The sequence below is a fragment of the Tiliqua scincoides genome, chromosome 10 (assembly GCF_035046505.1).
Source record: "Tiliqua scincoides isolate rTilSci1 chromosome 10, rTilSci1.hap2, whole genome shotgun sequence".
NCBI lineage: Eukaryota > Metazoa > Chordata > Lepidosauria > Squamata > Scincidae > Tiliqua > Tiliqua scincoides.
The window spans coordinates 16,881,159-16,898,771 of record NC_089830.1 but is presented as its reverse complement, the minus strand read 5'-3'; the positions used below and the strand labels follow the sequence as shown (position 1 = coordinate 16,898,771).

Here is a 17,613-nt window from a genome sequence, read left to right as displayed (position 1 = left end):
ATTATGACTCATTCCTTTCAAACAGAATCGTATACAGTAATAAGTTCTATGCTTCGTAATGGTTCTTATTTAAGCACTGTATTCTCCTGGACATCAACCTGGCAAAGTTCACAGAAAACCTTGGCTCATTCATACATACAGAGTATATTCAGATGCTCATTTATTATTGCAGTTTAAACCAGCATGGAAACTAACTGCTGCTGAATATAGTCAGAACAGAACAGAACCTCTGACACAAAACAGATGAGCTGCAAAGACTGAATGATGAACCAGGTGTCCCTTTCACCACCTTAGTACAGTCACAGTGCAGCGGCAGCAGCTCCTCAGCCGACCACATGTGAAATGGGGAGAGAAGTTTCTCAACTGGTTGGGGACTTGGAAAAAAAAAAACCAGTGAAAAGGCAAAACACTCAGAATAATGAACAGCCTTCAAGATGCATTAAAAAAACTGAGGCTGCTGTCAGTTTAGCATCAATTAGCTTCAATTTTTAAATGCAAGTGTCCGTCTGATTTTAGAAATGCTGAAGCAGGGGCAGCATCAGACCAGTAGGACACTGACCAAGGTCACATGCCCAAAAGGGAGTCCACCAGGCTGAACCAACTCCCTGAAGCACCCCATTGCCATCAGCTGCAGCACATTACTCCCCTCCCCCCATATTCATCAAAGAGGAGGTAGGGAGGACCTGCTGTCACACTGGAGTGCCACAGCTTGCAAGGCTTTGCCCTAAGACCTCCAGCAGCATCTGGTCTGTCTATCTGAGAGACCATTTTTTACCAGCATATACAGGAGAAAAACAAGCCACAAGTGGTATAAACCCAGATACACACAACCCTGGATGTTCAGGGTTCTTCTTTCCCATTCTTCAGTCTTTCAGCAGGAGCTGTCACTTAAATACCCAGACATGCTGGGAACCGCACCACTATATTCCAACTTAACAAGCCATCCTGGGTGACCTTTTGCTTTGTGAGCAACTCGGGTGGGATTTACATCACATCCTTTGAGATAAAAAGGTCTGCAGTGCAAGAAACACACAGTTTTCTGCCGCCTCCAAGCCGAGTATTTAAAAAAAAGTTTGCTCTGAGCAGATTTGCAGTGATGGGCCCCATCTCCGGCTCCAGCCTGCTGCCCTTTGTACTGTGTTCTTTACAACCTGTGCCAATACCGTGACCTAGTTTTAGAGCCATAATTTCTTTACTCGAAACAAATCCAAATATCTATAAACACTGACATTACAAAGAGGTAAAGGGAAATGAACATATCTACAGCTGCTTCTAAGGCTGGTCTCCCCCCATAACAAAATATTATGTCCCTTGGACAATCACACCATAAATCACTCTGAAGGCAGAAAATAAAAGTCTGTGTTTCTTTTGGGGAAGGAAAGAGTGGTGGGCAGGCAGGTCTTCATGGTTTTTGGCAGAACCCCTCTTAAAGTCAGATACGGCTGCACTGTCTAAACAGATGTTTCTCTCAAGCATTAAGAAAACAATCCCGCTGATGTCGCAAGGACCCTGCAGCTCACAGGAAGATTTTCCCAGAAGAGCCATTTGTATCTCCCCGCCGTTCCCAGGCATTATTTCTTGGTTGTTTTGCGGATCAGTGCCATCCTCTGAAAGAGAGAACAAAGGAGGACAGCGAGCGTCAGAAATACAGTTTTCTAGGAAGATGTGATGGGATGTCACCTAATGAAAGCTAGATAGGTACTTCCACAGGTCTCATTAGCAAAGAATTCCATGGCCCCAATCCCATCTGAAAGCGAGTTGGATGGGAAGACACCTAAGTGGCTTTACACTATGCAAGGATGTCAGTCTTTACATCAGTGCACTCAGAGCTCTCTTTCGCTGCACAAGCAAAAAGAAATGTAAGCAGCTCATATACTACCAATGGAACAGCACATTAGTGCAAGACCTTAGGGTCCACCCAAGGGGTCTGACACAGGGTGTGGGATGGGAGAGGTGATATTAACTATTTATTCAGACAGTGCTTGCACACACACCCCCTGCCCATAGCCTTACAATCTACAATAGATAGGAGTTGGGGAAGGGGAACATGTGATATGAAAAATTGTAGGGAAATAAGTTAGTCACAACCCACTCACAATTCCAGAACTGCAACAGTTGCACCTATCAAAGTTATGCACAATGCCCAGTTCAAAGCACAAGAGTAGTGTGAGTGCTGAGTCCCATGGGAAACACAGCATGTACTAGTGGCAGGCATCTAAAGGACAGAAACCACCACAAGATGTCCCTTAAAATGCCTGCCAAAAACAAAGCCCTCCACACACTGCTATCCTCCCTGACCATCACCCCACAAACTCTATCCACATCAAGAGGTTCTGTCATGTACTAGTAAAATCCAGGCCTAACTCTGTGACTATCTTGGAGTTTGCAACCCCCTCTCTAGCTGGTGAGAATCTTGCTGATTGGAAGGTGGGGAACTTTCTGTTATCTTGCTTCTCAGTGGCCAGGAGGACCAAGATAAAGAAGTTCAACGTGACCAGTTGTTCAAGGACATGCTAATTATGGGACATTGTTTCCAGCTGAGATTTTCTGGCTGGGAGGGGTGGGAGCATGTGACCATGAGTAGCCCAGACGGCATCAGCCTTCTAGGAGAGTCTAAGCATCTTGATCTCTGGTTGGTTGACAGCTTCAACTGAGGCAGGGATGGCCAACTTCTCAACTTTAGGGCTCCTGGAACTTTAACAATTGTGTAGGGGGAGGGGGATTTCAGCAGGTGCACTTTTTTCTGTGAGATTAAAAACTGCACCTGCTGAAATTGCCCTTCTATACAATTGTTAAAGGTCCAGGACCCCTAAAGTGGAGAAGTTGGCCACTCCTGGTGTAAGAAGAACCCTTAAAAGGGATGGGCAAGGCTCACTTCATTCCAACATGGGTGGTTGGTCAGAGAGCCTCCTTGCCTACTCTTTGAGGTCTGGAAGAGCCCAGTAAGAGAGAGGGGTATGTAAGTATAGGAAGTTATCTTAACTGTTTTGAACTGTTGTGTGTTGCAAGTCTTATCTTGGATGTATTTAATGCTTTTAGATTTATGTGTGACCATAACCTTTTCTCTAATAAGCCTGTGAGTGGTCTTGAGTACTAAAGAACAGGAATTCAGCTAGTCTGGCCTAGCTGTTTAGGCTGCTACCAAATTACAGTCCGTGGGTTCCTGAGAGATGATGACCATAGGATCTCAGCAGCCCTGGGGGGCTGAGGTGGTGGCATATCACTGGGTGGAGGGCCTTGTAGCCCTACTGCACTGAGCACAGGAACCCCTGGACCACTGTGAAGATGGGATGGTGAACCAGAAGTGGGATAAGGAAGTCATGGAGCCTTCCTTGAAGGCCCCACATTTTTCACAAGTCCTCCAAACGAGCGGCTAGCAGTCGGCTCACTAGGAAAGCAGAGGCAAACATGCACACAATGCTAACCCAGCATCAGTGCAAAGGAGCAATACACAGAGTGCAGAATGTATGGCACAACAGTGACTAGCTTGCACAGGCAATTCCTATGATATCCAACACCCAACCTACTTTGCCTGGCATCATACAATGTATAACTAAAGATACATCTGCTGTGCTATTTGCACTCATTACAAACTGGGAAGAAGAGTTCCTCTAACTGGAAGTTACAATGATTTTCAAGAGACTGGGAAGATCCAGGTCTAATTTTTTTCCCCCTGCTGATACACTGTAGCAGCTTGTTTGCACCAAACTATATTAGACCCTATTTTGAAAACATCCTCTTGTGAGTTTAGCATCTTGCCTATAACACAGATTGTATTTTCCGGCCCATGTTTTAATGGTGGCTTCATACAAACATTCATATGGGCACAGCAGATGTTCAGACTTCCCTCACATACTTAGTTATTTAAGCCTGACTGCAGAGCAGGTATAGAGTTGTGAAGCTCACATGCTAAGCAGCCTCCTTTTCTGAGCCAAATACTTTCAACCATCAGGCTTTGAAACTTAATAGTCTGCCCCAACCCTGAATGCACTATAGCCCTAGAGTCGTCCTGAATGAAGTCATAGAATTGTAAAACTCCAGTTGGAATGGTGCTGATGGAAATGATTTCTTGCAGGGGATCCCTATAGCAGAGTACCGTTAAAGGATGACCACCTACCTTGTTCTCCCCAGCTTCCTCTCTCATCTAGCCTGAATTATCAGGTGCCCACTGCCCAAACTGTTACATTGCTTCAGCTTCTTTAGACCAGACTGTTATTCTGCAGAAAGGGGCTCTTACCTGTTTGTGAGCTTCTGTAGTGCAGGCTTTTTTATAAGGCCTGATTTCTTCAGAACCAAAACCTGGGATCCACATATTCCACTGACGCTCTGAAATAAAGCATGGAATGGGGAAGGGATAGGAAAGAAAGAGTGTGTAAAAAAACTTAATTTGCTTACATACAAAAGCTTGTTAAGACAAAAGCCGATTCTTGAAATTGGTTATTAAGTGAAAAATGAGTCTGTGTAGTGATTTGGGAGTGGAACGTAGGCCTGCAAGATCCAGGCTCAGCCATGAAACTTCCTGGGTGACCTTGGGCCAGTCACTATCTCTCAGTCGCACCTACCTCACAGGGTTGTTGTGAGGATAAAAGGAGAGTAGGGCCATGTACACCACTCTGAGCTTCTTGGAGGAAGGGTGATATAAAGATGTGAAAAATAACTATACCAAGGAACATAAACTGTGGCAAAAGAAATGTAAGAAGGGGATATGGGAGGCCAAGAGAGACTATGAGGAACGCATGGCCAGCAACATTAAGGGGAATAATAAAAGCTTTTTCAAATATGTTAGAAGCAGGAACCCCGCCAGAGAAGCGGTTGGCCCTCTGGATGGTGAGGGAGGGAAAGGGGAGATAAAAGGAGACTTAGAGATGGCAGAGAAATTAAATGAGTTCTTTGCATCTGTCTTCACGGCAGAAGACCTTGGGCAGATACCACTGCCCGAACGGCCCCTCCTAACCGAGGAGTTAAGTCAGATAGAGGTTAAAAGAGAAGATGTTTCAGACCTCATTGATAAATTAAAGACCAATAAGTCACCGGGCCCTGATGGCATCCACCCAAGAGTTATTAAGGAATTGAAGAATGAAGTTGCAGACCTCTTGACTAAGGTATGCAACTTGTCCCTCAAAACGGCCATGGTGCCAGAAGATTGGAGGATAGCAAATGTCACGCCTATTTTTAAAAAGGGAAAGAGGGGGGACCAGGGAAACTATAGGCCGGTCAGCCTAACATCCATACCGGGTAAGATGGTGGAATGCCTCATCAAAGATAGGATCTCAAAACACATAGATGAACAGGCCTTGCTGAGGGAGAGTCAGCATGGCTTCTGTAAGGGTAAGTCTTGCCTCACGAACCTTATAGAATTCTATGAAAAGGTCAACAGGCATATGGATGCGGGAGAACCCGTGGACATTATATATCTGGACTTTCAGAAGGCGTTTGACACAGTCCCTCACCAAAGACTACTGAAAAAACTCCACAGTCAGGGAATTAGAGGACAGGTCCTCTCATGGATTGAGAACTGGTTGGAGGCCAGGAAGCAGAGAGTGGGTGTCAATGGGCAATTTTCACAATGGAGAGAGGTGAAAAGCGGTGTGCCCCAAGGATCTGTCCTGGGACCGGTGCTTTTCAACCTCTTCATAAATGACCTGGAGACAGGGTTGAGCAGTGAAATGGCTAAGTTTGCAGACGACACCAAACTTTTCCGAGTGGTGAAGACCAGAAGTGATTGTGAGGAGCTCCAGAAGGATCTCTCCAGACTGGCAGAATGGGCAGCAAAATGGCAGATGCGCTTCAATGTCAGTAAGTGTAAAGTCATGCACATTGGGGCAAAAAATCAAAACTTTAGATATAGGTTGATGGGTTCTGAGCTGTCTGTGACAGATCAGGAGAGAGATCTTGGGGTGGTGGTGGACAGGTCGATGAAAGTGTCAACCCAATGTGCGACGGCAGTGAAGAAGGCCAGTTCTATGCTTGGGATCATTAGGAAGGGTATCGAGAACAAAATGGCTAGTATTATAATGCCGTTGTACAAATCTATGGTAAGGCCACACCTGGAGTATTGTGTCCAGTTCTGGTCGCCGCATCTCAAAAAAGACATAGTGGAAATGGAAAAGGTGCAAAAGAGAGCGACTAAGATGATTACGGGGCTGGGGCACGTTCCTTATGAGGAAAGGCTGCGGTGTTTGGGCCTCTTCAGCCTAGAAAAGAGACGCCTGAGGGGGGACATGATTGAGACATACAAAATTATGCAGGGGATGGACAGAGTGGATAGGGAGATGCTCTTTACACTCTCACATAATACCAGAACCAGGGGACATCCACTAAAATTGAGTGTTGGGCGGGTTAGGACAGACAAAAGAAAATATTTCTTTACTCAGCGTGTGGTCGGTCTGTGGAACTCCTTGCCACAGGATGTGGTGATGGCGTCTAGCCTAGACGCCTTTAAAAGAGGATTGGACAAGTTTCTGGAGGAAAAATCCATTATGGGGTACAAGCCATGATGTGTATGCGCAACCTCCTGATTTTAGAATTGGGCTATGTCAGAATGCCAGATGCAGGGGAGGGCACCAGGATGAGGTCTCTTGTTATCTGGTGTGCTCCCTGGGGCATTTGGTGGGCCGCTGTGAGATACAGGAAGCTAGACTAGATGGGCCTATGGCCTGATCCAGTGGGGCTGTTCTTATGTTCTTATGTTAGGGAGAAATTAGAAGAGGTTCCATTTAACAGGAGTTCATTGCCTGCATTTTGTTTTGTTTATTATTATTATGGCAGGATATTGTTTAATGGTTTTATTTTAATGTTTTAATTCAAATGTTTTTATCTACTGTATTTTATTTGTTTAAAATTTTTTTATTATTTTCCAAAACAAAAACAAACAAAAATAAAAACACAAACTCAATACACAACACAAAAAAACAAACACAGAAACACACTGTTGGAGGGTGCGAGCAATCATGTATCAATACATCTAATCAATCAATACATATCTTCTATTCTAGTTTAGCCTCTTAATATCATTTATCTATCATATCATATCTTGTATAATATATCATGTATACAATACATTTATCTAAATGCTATATTGCTTATCTACAGTATTTTGTCATACATGTGTCAATATGTGGCTAGCTGTTTGTGTGTAGTGACTCACTACCAGGATCAGGCTAATTTGTCACCACCACCATATGATTTGGGAGCAGGACGGGGAAAGGAATCTGTCAAGACATGGAGAAAAGTATGGAGAAAATTCTCCCACTGAATCACTAAATACGGAGGTCTCACCATATGATGACTATGGGGTGATTTTAAGTAGCCTTCAAGAAACGACTACAACTGGCAAATCAGCAGAGAGACACTCACCAAGATGCAGCTGGACGTCTTTCACTTCCAGGGTGTTGGACTTGCGATGCCGTGCAAGCTGGCAGGCAGCCGTCACTACGCTTTCAATGAAGTCATCAGCAATCTGCAGCAGCAACTGTCAAAAACAGCAAAAGGAAGACACTGAGCAATTAAGGGATGGGTTTTGGCATCAGAAAATGTGGTAGATGGAATAAAAGACACAGCCTCAGAAGCTTCTCACTCTCCAATATTAAATGCTGCAGGACCTCCCTCAGGATTATCTCAGTGATTTACCACCAAGGAAAATGTGCACTTTTGGTGCACATACATGCAGTCACTTCACAAATCCCAACAAATCAAAATGAAGCCATTTTGAACCAAGCAACCTCCAAGGGTAAGTACCAAGGGATGTGCAACCATTCAGAAGTAGGCACATTTTATGGAAGGCTTACCTCTTCCACATCTTCATCCAGTTGTTCATTTGGATCCACCTCTCTGACAAGATCCTGCAGTTTCTTCTTGGTTAAGATCTGGGGGGGGGGGGAATCATCAAACATTATTACAGTAGTAACTATTCTGTTAATTTGGACAACTCTTATGCTGGAAGGAGCCAGTGACCTGGGGAATTGGTAGAACAGAAATGAGCTTGAGGGAGGGAGGAAAGAAGGAAGGAAAGCAGGACTTTTATCTGTTGTATATGCTATGAACAAACTCAGCTGTTCCAATATTTTATTTGAGAACGTAACATTTCAGGTTTCTACCCTTTCCAGCTACAGTAATTTCACCAGGGGCACAAGAAATGGCTAGTTCAGCAAAAAGAAGAGCTTCACAGACACTGAAATTTATTAGCAAATATATTGGCCATTTGATGCTGTACAAAGACAATGTATCCATCAATCTGAAACACTTTGTTTTCTTCTTCTCCAGTTGCAAGACAAAAAGTTTTGGCTCTAAGCATGCTCAAAAGTGACAGTTTCCCCCACCCCACAGCTTTTCCAGCCACCTCAAATGAACTTACCTGATTGCTTTCAGGGCTGAGACGCCCCCCACTGCTAGGGGTCCCTGGCATCTTTGCCACAGTGGTGTTGTTTGCCATGGAGCTGTGTGGAGGAGTACTAGCTGGTTCTGGCTTGATGGAGGAGAAGTTGGATAAATTGATCAAGGTAGACGGGCCGAACTGATTCATAATCTGCTGGGCTTTAGCCTTCAGATCATACAGTTTGTCAAGGTCTTGCTTCCTCTTGGGATTATGGGGGCCCAAACCAATCAGCTGAAGGGAAAAGCAAACCCCAATGTCAAATAGTGTGGAAGAGGTGCAGCTTTAGAAAGCAGGAAAGAAGCTTCAAAAGTTACCTCTTCTAGAAGGATACCCAGCATGTAGGACCCCAGAGGTTCAAAACTTGATGGGTCAAGGTGATAATGAAATAAAAGCACATAACACTGCTTTACGCACTTCTCAATTTTGTTTTAAAAAAACCCAAATCTGTGAAAAAATAAAACCTATGAAGAGACATTCTTGATTTCATGAAATATTTGACTGTGGTCATGTAGCAAGTGCTACACTGAATGGCCACATATTGTCTGTTGACCAATCAGGTGTACCAATCGTACAACATATTAAAGATCACGAGAATGTCAAAGAGACTTTTTATCCAAAATATTTTTCCTTCTATAAAAGAATGTCACCTTCCAGTGCATGGATACCAAACCATCTCAGTAAAAACTTTTATCATATGAAACCATTCATCAGACATGCTACAGAGAGGATTTAAGAGGTGAAGTTCCCAGAAATTATAGTTTTCTGTGTCTCAACTTACCAATAGTTGAGACATTGCACAATGTTACATATTAATTTCTCTTACACTCCCCTGCAGCTCCTCCCAATGTTTTCTCCAAGGCACACCCCTGATGCAACATCAAGATCCCAGGCATGCCAAACACGTTACAGTATCACAACTCCAAAAGCAAGAAGATCAATATGAAGGAAATGCAGATTACTCTCCACTAAGTTAAAAAACAAGAGCACATTCTCTGTTAATGCTAATCCACACAAGACCAATGTTAGTGTCTCATTCCACCAGGATGCACAAAATCGTGTACGACACTAATCAACACACTGTGGCAGGGAGATTATGCAACGTTTGTTCCAAGAACATAAATCCTAGTCCAGAATGACTGCTTTCAAACAAAGCCAAATCCTTAAATCTGTGCTAAGACAGGTTTCCCACTAAGAGCAGCCTGCTCAGAGGGGGACAGAGAGAGACATCAGAGAGGCCAATGGCATATAAAATGTGGAGCCTGAACAAGGGGAAAGAACTTCAGGGTTCTGCCCACAAGGTCACAGATGAGCAATTGCTTCTTCATTTGTTTAGTGAAGGGGCTTCGCTCTGCCTGGAAGTCACAACTCGCTCAGCCCACCTGCCAGTGCACATTTAGCTACTTCATGGTGAGCAAAAGGCATTTACACAGGCTTAACCAAGATTTTCTCCTCAAACAGCTGGTAGGTACTAAGACAGTTCCAGTTAATGCATACTAACTAGGTTCCAAAGATGAACACTAACTAAAGTCAAGCAGGAAAACTGGTTCTTCTATTGCCTTGCTATGAAAAGAGCCTCAGTTTTCTGTTTTTACTTTCACCAACCTATAATGCTCCCTTTCATTCAGCCTGTCTTTCTACATTCTTTCTCATTCCCTCCACTCTTACAGAGGTACTTTTAATCTTCTGGTCAAGCCCTGTCTTCGCTCTCCGATCGTCCCCATATCTGTCCATTTTCTACCTTGTTTCTCAAATTCCCTTCTGTGCCGCTTCACCCACTTCTACTTCCAAAGAAGTCACCTTGCCTGTCAGGTTTTTTCAAATGGAACATGCAGTACTTTTTCCCTTTCCACCTGCCAACCTTCAGCAAAACCCCTTGTCCTTGAAGTCCAAGTGTGACAAATGAGGAAAGTAAATTGCCAAGTAGTTTGTCCTGTGCCCCTTAGTAACTTGTCCTGTATGCAGCAGTAGTTGCCCAATTATATAATCATCAAAATAAGGCAACTGGAAAGATGTATTACTCTCCTCCCAGTGGGGACAAGCTACAAATGTTTATCATTTACATGCATCTTGAGAGAACAGAAATAGCACTAGCAGGAAAAAAGTGCTAGGAAGCTGCACTTCCTAAAGGAGAAAAGATGGAGAGAGGGGAGCATAGCTCAGTGGAAGAGCTTCTGCCTTGCATGCAGAACACCCCAGGCTCAGACCCTGGCAGTAAGGCTGGGAAAGAGTCCTGCCTAAAATCCTGGCAAGCTGCTGATGATCAGTGTAGTCAACAATGAGCTAGATGAAACAATGGTTTGGCACAGGAGAAGGTAGCTTCCTATGTTGATAAGCCTAGGTTCCAGGGCTAGGAACACCTTGAAGGAAATCACCGATTCCAGGGCTCAGCTTTACCAAACTTAAGGCAATGCCTTAAGTCTGCAGTTTTCAAACTGTCCCGGAGTTTGAAACCTACAGTAAGTCCTTGCGGGGCTGGTGGGAGGCAGAAACGCGATCCCCAGGATTGTGCCACTCACGGGTCTGCAGGGACTGGGGTGCAAACGTTTGCAGGGCTCCCCAGGTCAGCAGCAGTGAAAGTGAGCAATTGCGCTCTGCCTCCACAAGACCGGAAGTAGAGTGCAATTGCTCCACTTTCACTGCTGCTGACCTGGGGAGCCCTGCAGATGCTGATGCAGGGCTCCCCGCACCCCAGGAGGCTGTGGTAAGTGTAGCCAAGCCCCCTGAGCTCCTGGGGACTGGGCTGCCGCCTCCTCCCTGCCTCTGCCCCTTAAGGAGAAAGAGGCCAGGGCCCTCAGGCTGGAGCATCACGATGCCCCAGTCTGAAAACCTCTGCCTTAAGTTAAGCTTTAGGGAGAGCATATGCCTCCAACACAGGCCAGGTGACCTTGAGCAAAGAGTTTTCAAATTGTATTGCGGAAGGCAATACCTTTTTGCAGAAGTCCACCTGCTATCATCACACTTCAAACTTGTCACAAGACCAAAACAAGCCAAAGAAGCCAGTCTACTGCTTTGCACCAGGATGCCAGCATGCTAATGTTAGGGTGAGCACAAGCCAGCTTACTTACTGCTATCTGAGTATCTAGATCTTTAATTACATCAGAAACTGCTGTGGGCCCAGTGAATGGAGAGGCCATTTTTCCTCCCCCCAAAAAGATCCTGAAAGTAAACAATCATGGTTAACCTACAGACCTGTCCTTCCCCAGACCACCCCTGCAATGTACAGTATACAACCTTTCCCCAAAGCATCACTGCCACTATACAAGCTTACAGACTTCCACAGACAACAAGCCACTGCTACACAGGGGCCACTGTCCAAAATGTGGCCCTAATGGGAACCTAATAAATGGAAATAAAATCATTTTAAAATGATGTTACACAGTCTTGCCTTGAGAGCTTGTTCTTATCACCCACATCTGATTTATGCAAAGGTGCACGGTGTGGTTCCACTGATCCAGCTGCTGCTTTGGAGGATATCCAAGTGTGTAACATCAATTTTGGCTGGTCAAGTGTGTAGTGGGCAAGCAGGTTTGTTGTAAAGCAGGGAATCACCTCAGTCAGAAACTTACCAGGTGGCAAGCTAATGTTCTCTTGGTCTCAGCCCCCCCTTATCTGCAATGTAGGATATATGAGCAGGAATTAACAGAACAGTTGTAAGGATTTTCAAAATGCTACCTGCACATGCTTTGAACACTATGTGAGTTTTTTGGAAAAAGAATTTGTGGTGCAAATGGCTACAGTAGAACCACAGCCCACAGTGAGGGCTAAGGTCCTGGACTTGCAAGTGTGCAAGAAGCTAAGGCTGAATGATAAAGATAAAAATCAGGAAATTGATTTGAAGATCTGCTGATCACATAGCAATTACATAAGCAAACACACCCTGAATGGTCAATATTGCCACCATTATAATTCTCCATCATTCGATAAGGCTGCAAAAAATAGTACTGTTAACAGAAGCACAACACAATGAGAGGACAGGCATTCCCCACAAGGCTGCTGAAAGTGTGCCTGCCATTGGGGGTGAACTGAGACAGTGATTTGTTCATGGACTTTACAAGATTCTGGGGAGAAGGGGGTAGAAGGCCAGGTACCTGCATTTGAACTGCCTTTAATTTCTCTGCTAAGCTACTAGAAGATTCAGGAGGTTGATCTTAGTTAGGGAAATTTTTTTTATCCTGTGTATAACGCGCTTGTGGAACTCCTTGTCACCAAGATGGGGTGATGGCATCTGGCCTAGAAGCCTTTAAAAAGGAATTGGACAGATTTTTAGAGGAAAACCCCATCACAGGTGTGAAGCTGTGATGAGTATGTGCAACCTCCTGGTTCCAGAAGGCTACCTCAGAATGCCAGATGCAAGGGAGAAGCAATAGGATGCAGATTTCTTGTTGTCCTGTGTGCTCCCTGAGGCACCTGGTGGGCCACTGTGAGGTACAGGGAGCTGGATTAGATGGGGCTTTGGCCTGATCCAGCAGGGTTCTTCTTATGTTCTTACTGCTCCTCCTCTAGCTCCCTGGATTCAAAACCATATTTTATGTTCTTATATCTTCTTTGAGAGAATCTCTCCTCTCCCAAGGGTGTGGGTTTTATTCCAGGCTGCAGCAAAGCCCTTCCTCACCAGCTTCCCTGAAGGATCCATATGCACCTGCCTGCCTCATTTCTGTCACTTCTGCTCCATTGGTTTGCAGAACTCCTTGCCATCAGGATGTAGTGATGGCATCTGGCCTGAATTCTTTTAAAAGGGGATTGGACAAATTTCTGAAGGAAAAGTTCATCACAGGTTATAGGCCATGTGCAAAATCCTGATCTAGCTGAGACTACCTCAGAACGCCAGAACCAAGGGAGGACACCTGAAAGCAAGTCTCTTGTGTGCTCCCAGAATGGTCAGTTCCCATAAAGCTGCAGAGCCTCATCTAGCTTCTGAGCCTACAGCCTGTAGAATCCCTGACACAGGATGGCACTAGGTGGGCCTCTACCGGACTAGCCTGTGGAACCCCCTGCCACAGGGTGGCACTGGATGGGCCTCTGCAGGACTGGCCTGTGGAACCCCCTGCCACAGGGAGGCACTGGGTGGGCCTCTGGCCGACCCAGCAGGGCTGTTGTGCGTAAGGGGGGGCTGTGGCCAGGCAGAGAAGCACCTGAGGGAGCCAACCCGGGGGGAAGGAGGAGCGGGGGGCCTGCAGGCTCCCACAGTGACCACAGACCTTGTGAGCGCTGCCCGGCCCTCCCGCGCTGCCCCAGCCACGCACCGGCGCCTCGGCCGCCTATCCGGCCATGTTCGCGCGCGCCCACCGACTGCCGCTCTGCCTCCAGCTCCTCCTTCCCTCTGTGCCGCCTCTATACAACACTTCCGCGGTCACGACCCTCCAGCGCCAGGAAACACGTGCCAGCCCAAAGCTCCGCCCCCCGCCGACCCACTAACCACTCAGAGACGACTTCTCGCCCTCGTATTTCTGCCGCCCGCTCTCAAACTGCGCATGCGCCAAGTGTTTTTCGGGCGGCTGGCACAGTGAAGCGCGGTGCTTTGTTTTCTGGTTTGTTGCGCCCGCCCGCGCCGTTTTATGTTCGTGTTTCGTTTTTCTGTTTGGTGCGCCCGCTGGCACGTGTCAATTTTTTTTGCCTGGTGCCGGTTGATAGGTTGATGCCCGATGTGCATACAATTTGGTTGAAAAACAAATGATTCTTTGTAGCCTGGGGTTTTTGGGAAAGGATTTTCTTTGCAATTCAGAACTGGATGCTTTTGTATCTAAGGGTGCAGTTCTTTTTTTACCACTGTTGGGGTCCAAGCATGTCTACTCAGAAGTAAGTCCCATTATACTCAGTGGAGCTTACTTCCAGGTAAGTGTGGGTAGGATGGCAACCTGACAGCCACGCCTTGGTCGGTCTACTCAGAAGTAAGTCCTATTATAGTCAATGGATTTTACTCCCAAGTATTATGTATTGGCAACCTTCAGTCTCGAAAGACTATGGTATCGCGCTCTGAAAGGTGGTTCTGGCACAGCGTCTAGTGTGGCTGAAAAGGCCAATCCGGGAGTGACAATCCCTTCCACACCAGGAGCAAGTGCAGTCTGTCCCTGGTCTGTCTCCCTGGCTATGGGCCTTCCTTCTTTGCCTCTTAGCCTCAGACTGTTGGCAAAGTGTCTCTTCAAACTGGGAAAGGCCATGCTGCACAGCCTGCCTCCAAGCGGGCCGCTCAGAGGCCAGGGTTTCCCACTTGTTGAGGTCCACTCCTAAGGCCTTCAGATCCCTCTTGCAGATGTCCTTGTATCGCAGCTGTGGTCTACCTGTAGGTCGCTTTCCTTGCACGAGTTCTCCATAGAGGAGATCCTTTGGGATCCGGCCATCATCCATTCTCACGACATGACCAAGCCAACGCAGACGTCTCTGTTTCAGCAGTGAATACATGCTAGGGATTCCAGCACGTTCCAGGACTGTGTTGTTTGGAACTTTGTCCTGCCAGGTGATGCCGAGGATGCGTCGGAGGCAGCGCATGTGGAAAGCGCTCAGTTTCCTCTCCTGTTGTGAGCGAAGAGTCCATGACTCGCTGCAGTACAGAAGTGTACTCAGGACGCAAGCTCTGTAGACCTGGATCTTGGTATGTTCCGTCAGCTTCTTGTTGGACCAGACTCTCTTTGTGAGTCTGGAAAACGTGGTAGCTGCTTTACTGATGCGCTTGTTTAGCTCGGTATCGAGAGAATGAGTGTCGGAGATCGTTGAGCCAAGGTACACAAAGTCATGGACAACCTCCAGTTCATGCTCAGAGATTGTAATGCAGGGAGGTGAGTCCACATCCTGAACCATGACCTGTGTTTTCTTCAGGCTGATTGTCAGTCCAAAATCTTGGCAGGCCTTGCTAAAACGATCCATGAGCTGCTGGAGATCTTTGGCAGAGTGGGTAGTGACAGCTGCATCGTCGGCAAAGAGGAAGTCACGCAGACATTTCAGCTGGACTTTGGATTTTGCTCTCAGTCTGGAGAGGTTGAAGAGCTTTCCGCCTGATCTGGTCCGGAGATAGATGCCTTCTGTTGCAGTTCCAAAGGCCTGCTTCAGCAGGACAGCGAAGAAAATCCCAAACAAGGTTGGTGCAAGAACACAACCCTGCTTCACTCCGCTTCGGATGTCAAAAGGGTCTGATGTGGAGCCATCGAAGACAACAGTGCCCTTCATGTCCTTGTGGAAAGATCTGATGATGCTGAGGAGCCTGGGTGGACATCCAATCTTGGGGAGAATCTTGAAGAGGCCGTCTCTGCTGACCAGGTCGAAAGCCTTTGTGAGATCTATGAAGGCTATAAAGAGTGGCTGTCGTTGTTCCCTGCATTTCTCCTGCAGTTGTCTAAGGGAGAATACCATATCAGTGGTGGACCTGTTGGCTCGGAATCCACACTGCGATTCTGGATAGACGCAGGAAAAGAGGAGGAAAAGAGGAGAGCTCAAGCAGCATACAAGGCCTGTCCCAGTGAGCGCAACCTGCAGGTCCTCCGAACTGCTCGCAGCAAAGTCCAACAGACTGCCAGGAGATGTGCTAACGACTACTGGCTCCAGCTCTGTTCCGAGATACAGATAGCAGCTGACATGGGCAACATCAAGGGGATGTATGATGGTATCAAGCAGGCCCTAGGTCCAACACAGAAGAAAATTGCCCCTCTGAAGTCTGCCACAGGCGAGGTCATCCAGGATCGGGCGCAGCAGATGGAACGCTGGGTGCAGCACTACTCTGAGCTATATTCCAGAGAAAATGTAGTCACCGAAGAAGCACTGAACAACATTGAGTGCCTGCCTGTGCTGGAAGAGCTTGACAGTGAACCAACCCTAGAAGAACTTCACGTGGCCCTGGACTCCCTTGCCTTTGGCAAGGCACCTGGAAAAGACAGCATCCCTGCCGAAGTCCTAAAATGCTGCAAAGAAATCATCGTCACTGAGCTGCATGAAATCCTCTGTCTCTGCTGGAGAGAAGGTGGAGTACCTCAAGACATGAGGGATGCAAACATCATCACGCTGTACAAGAACAAAGGTGACAGGGGTGACTGCAACAACTACCGCGGCATCTCTCTCCTTAGCGTTGTAGGAAAGCTGTTTGCCCGAGTTGTACTAAAGAGGCTCCAGGTACTTGCAGAGAGCGTCTACTCCCAAGTAAGTGTGGGTAAACCCCATTGACTATAATGAAACTTACTTCTGAGTAGACATGCATAGGATTGGGCTGTCAAGATGCAATCCTATCCACACTGACTTGGGAGTAAGCACACCACTGACTATAATGGAACTTCTCAGTAGACATGCAAAGGATTGGACAGTCAGGCTGACTTTCTATCCACACTTGCATTCTGATTAAACTGAGTAGACATGCATAGGATTGGGCTCTCAGACTGCAATCTTAGTCACACTTACCTGGGAGTAAGCCCCACTGACTATAATGGAATTTACTTCTGAGTAGATATACATAGAATTGGGCAGTCAGCCAGCAATCCTACCCACACTTACCTGGGAGTAAGCCCTACTGACTATAATGGAACTTACTTCTGAGTAGAGATACATAGAATTGGGCTGTCAGGTTCAATCCTATCCACACTGACCTGGGAGTAAGCCCCATTGGCTATAATGGAACTTAGTTCTCAGTAGAGACGCATAGGATTGAACTGTCAGGTTGCAATCGTATGCACACTTACCTGGGAGTAAGCCCCATTGATTAGAATTGAAATTACTTCTGAGTAGACATGCCTAGGCTTGGGTTGTCAATGATTCATTTGTTTCCTATCCCCACAGGTCCCTAAATATCCCTTTGCAAGACTGAAATCTTACCCAAAGCTACTTTCTGTTGCCTTTTGCATGCAGCTCCCTCCAGGCTCCCTCCTCCTCCTGCAAGGCTGAGCCAGCTCTCCTTACCCAGAATGCCCTGTGCTACTTTGCATATTCCCTGGGCGGGATTAGCAACAGGTTTTGTTCTACAAAATAAACGAGTGCATATAAAAAAATGTAAAGTAAATCCGGCAAATGATGTTTCGAGGCATTTTATTTCTTTTAGTCTTGTTGGTACCGCTTTGAGTTACTCACTGTGATATCAGTGGTTGTCAGACAACAGTTAGTAGAGGGTGCGCGGAAGCTTTGTTTAAAAAGGGCTTCTGCTGTGAGTGGCACACGGAGGGAGGTGGTTGCGGCTACTGCTCTCTGTGCGGAATCGCTATCAAGAGATTTCGGAAGCAAAATTTTTGTGCTGTGGGTAGCTGGTAATCGCTTGTTCCGGCTCCCTG

The 17,613-nt window shown here is 46.4% G+C and overlaps 1 protein-coding gene and 1 non-coding gene across 11 annotated transcripts; one reads left to right on the top strand and one right to left on the bottom strand.

Moving 5' to 3' along the window:
• Positions 1 to 62: 62 nt before the first annotated feature.
• On the bottom strand, positions 63 to 13,724 carry TAF12 (TATA-box binding protein associated factor 12). 10 transcript variants are annotated; one of them, XM_066638718.1, is made up of 8 exons: positions 13,573 to 13,724; positions 11,941 to 11,983; positions 11,440 to 11,530; positions 8,354 to 8,605; positions 7,788 to 7,865; positions 7,357 to 7,471; positions 4,238 to 4,326; positions 63 to 1,607 (listed from the first exon to the last, which is right to left on the bottom strand). In XM_066638718.1, the coding sequence occupies exons 3-8, from the start codon at positions 11,506 to 11,508 to the stop codon at positions 1,572 to 1,574; spliced, it is 639 nt and encodes a 212-aa protein (XP_066494815.1). In that variant the 5' UTR covers positions 11,509 to 11,530; positions 11,941 to 11,983; positions 13,573 to 13,724; the 3' UTR covers positions 63 to 1,571. The 10 variants fall into 10 exon arrangements, with proteins under 10 accessions (XP_066494815.1, XP_066494817.1, XP_066494819.1 ...); XM_066638720.1 differs by having other exon boundaries at positions 13,618 to 13,716; XM_066638722.1 differs by lacking the exon at positions 11,440 to 11,530 and having other exon boundaries at positions 13,573 to 13,723.
• Positions 13,725 to 17,473: 3,749 nt separating this feature from the next.
• Positions 17,474 to 17,613, top strand: LOC136661862 (U11 spliceosomal RNA). Its single transcript, XR_010794961.1, has one exon. It is a non-coding gene; the product is annotated as a U11 spliceosomal RNA (small nuclear RNA).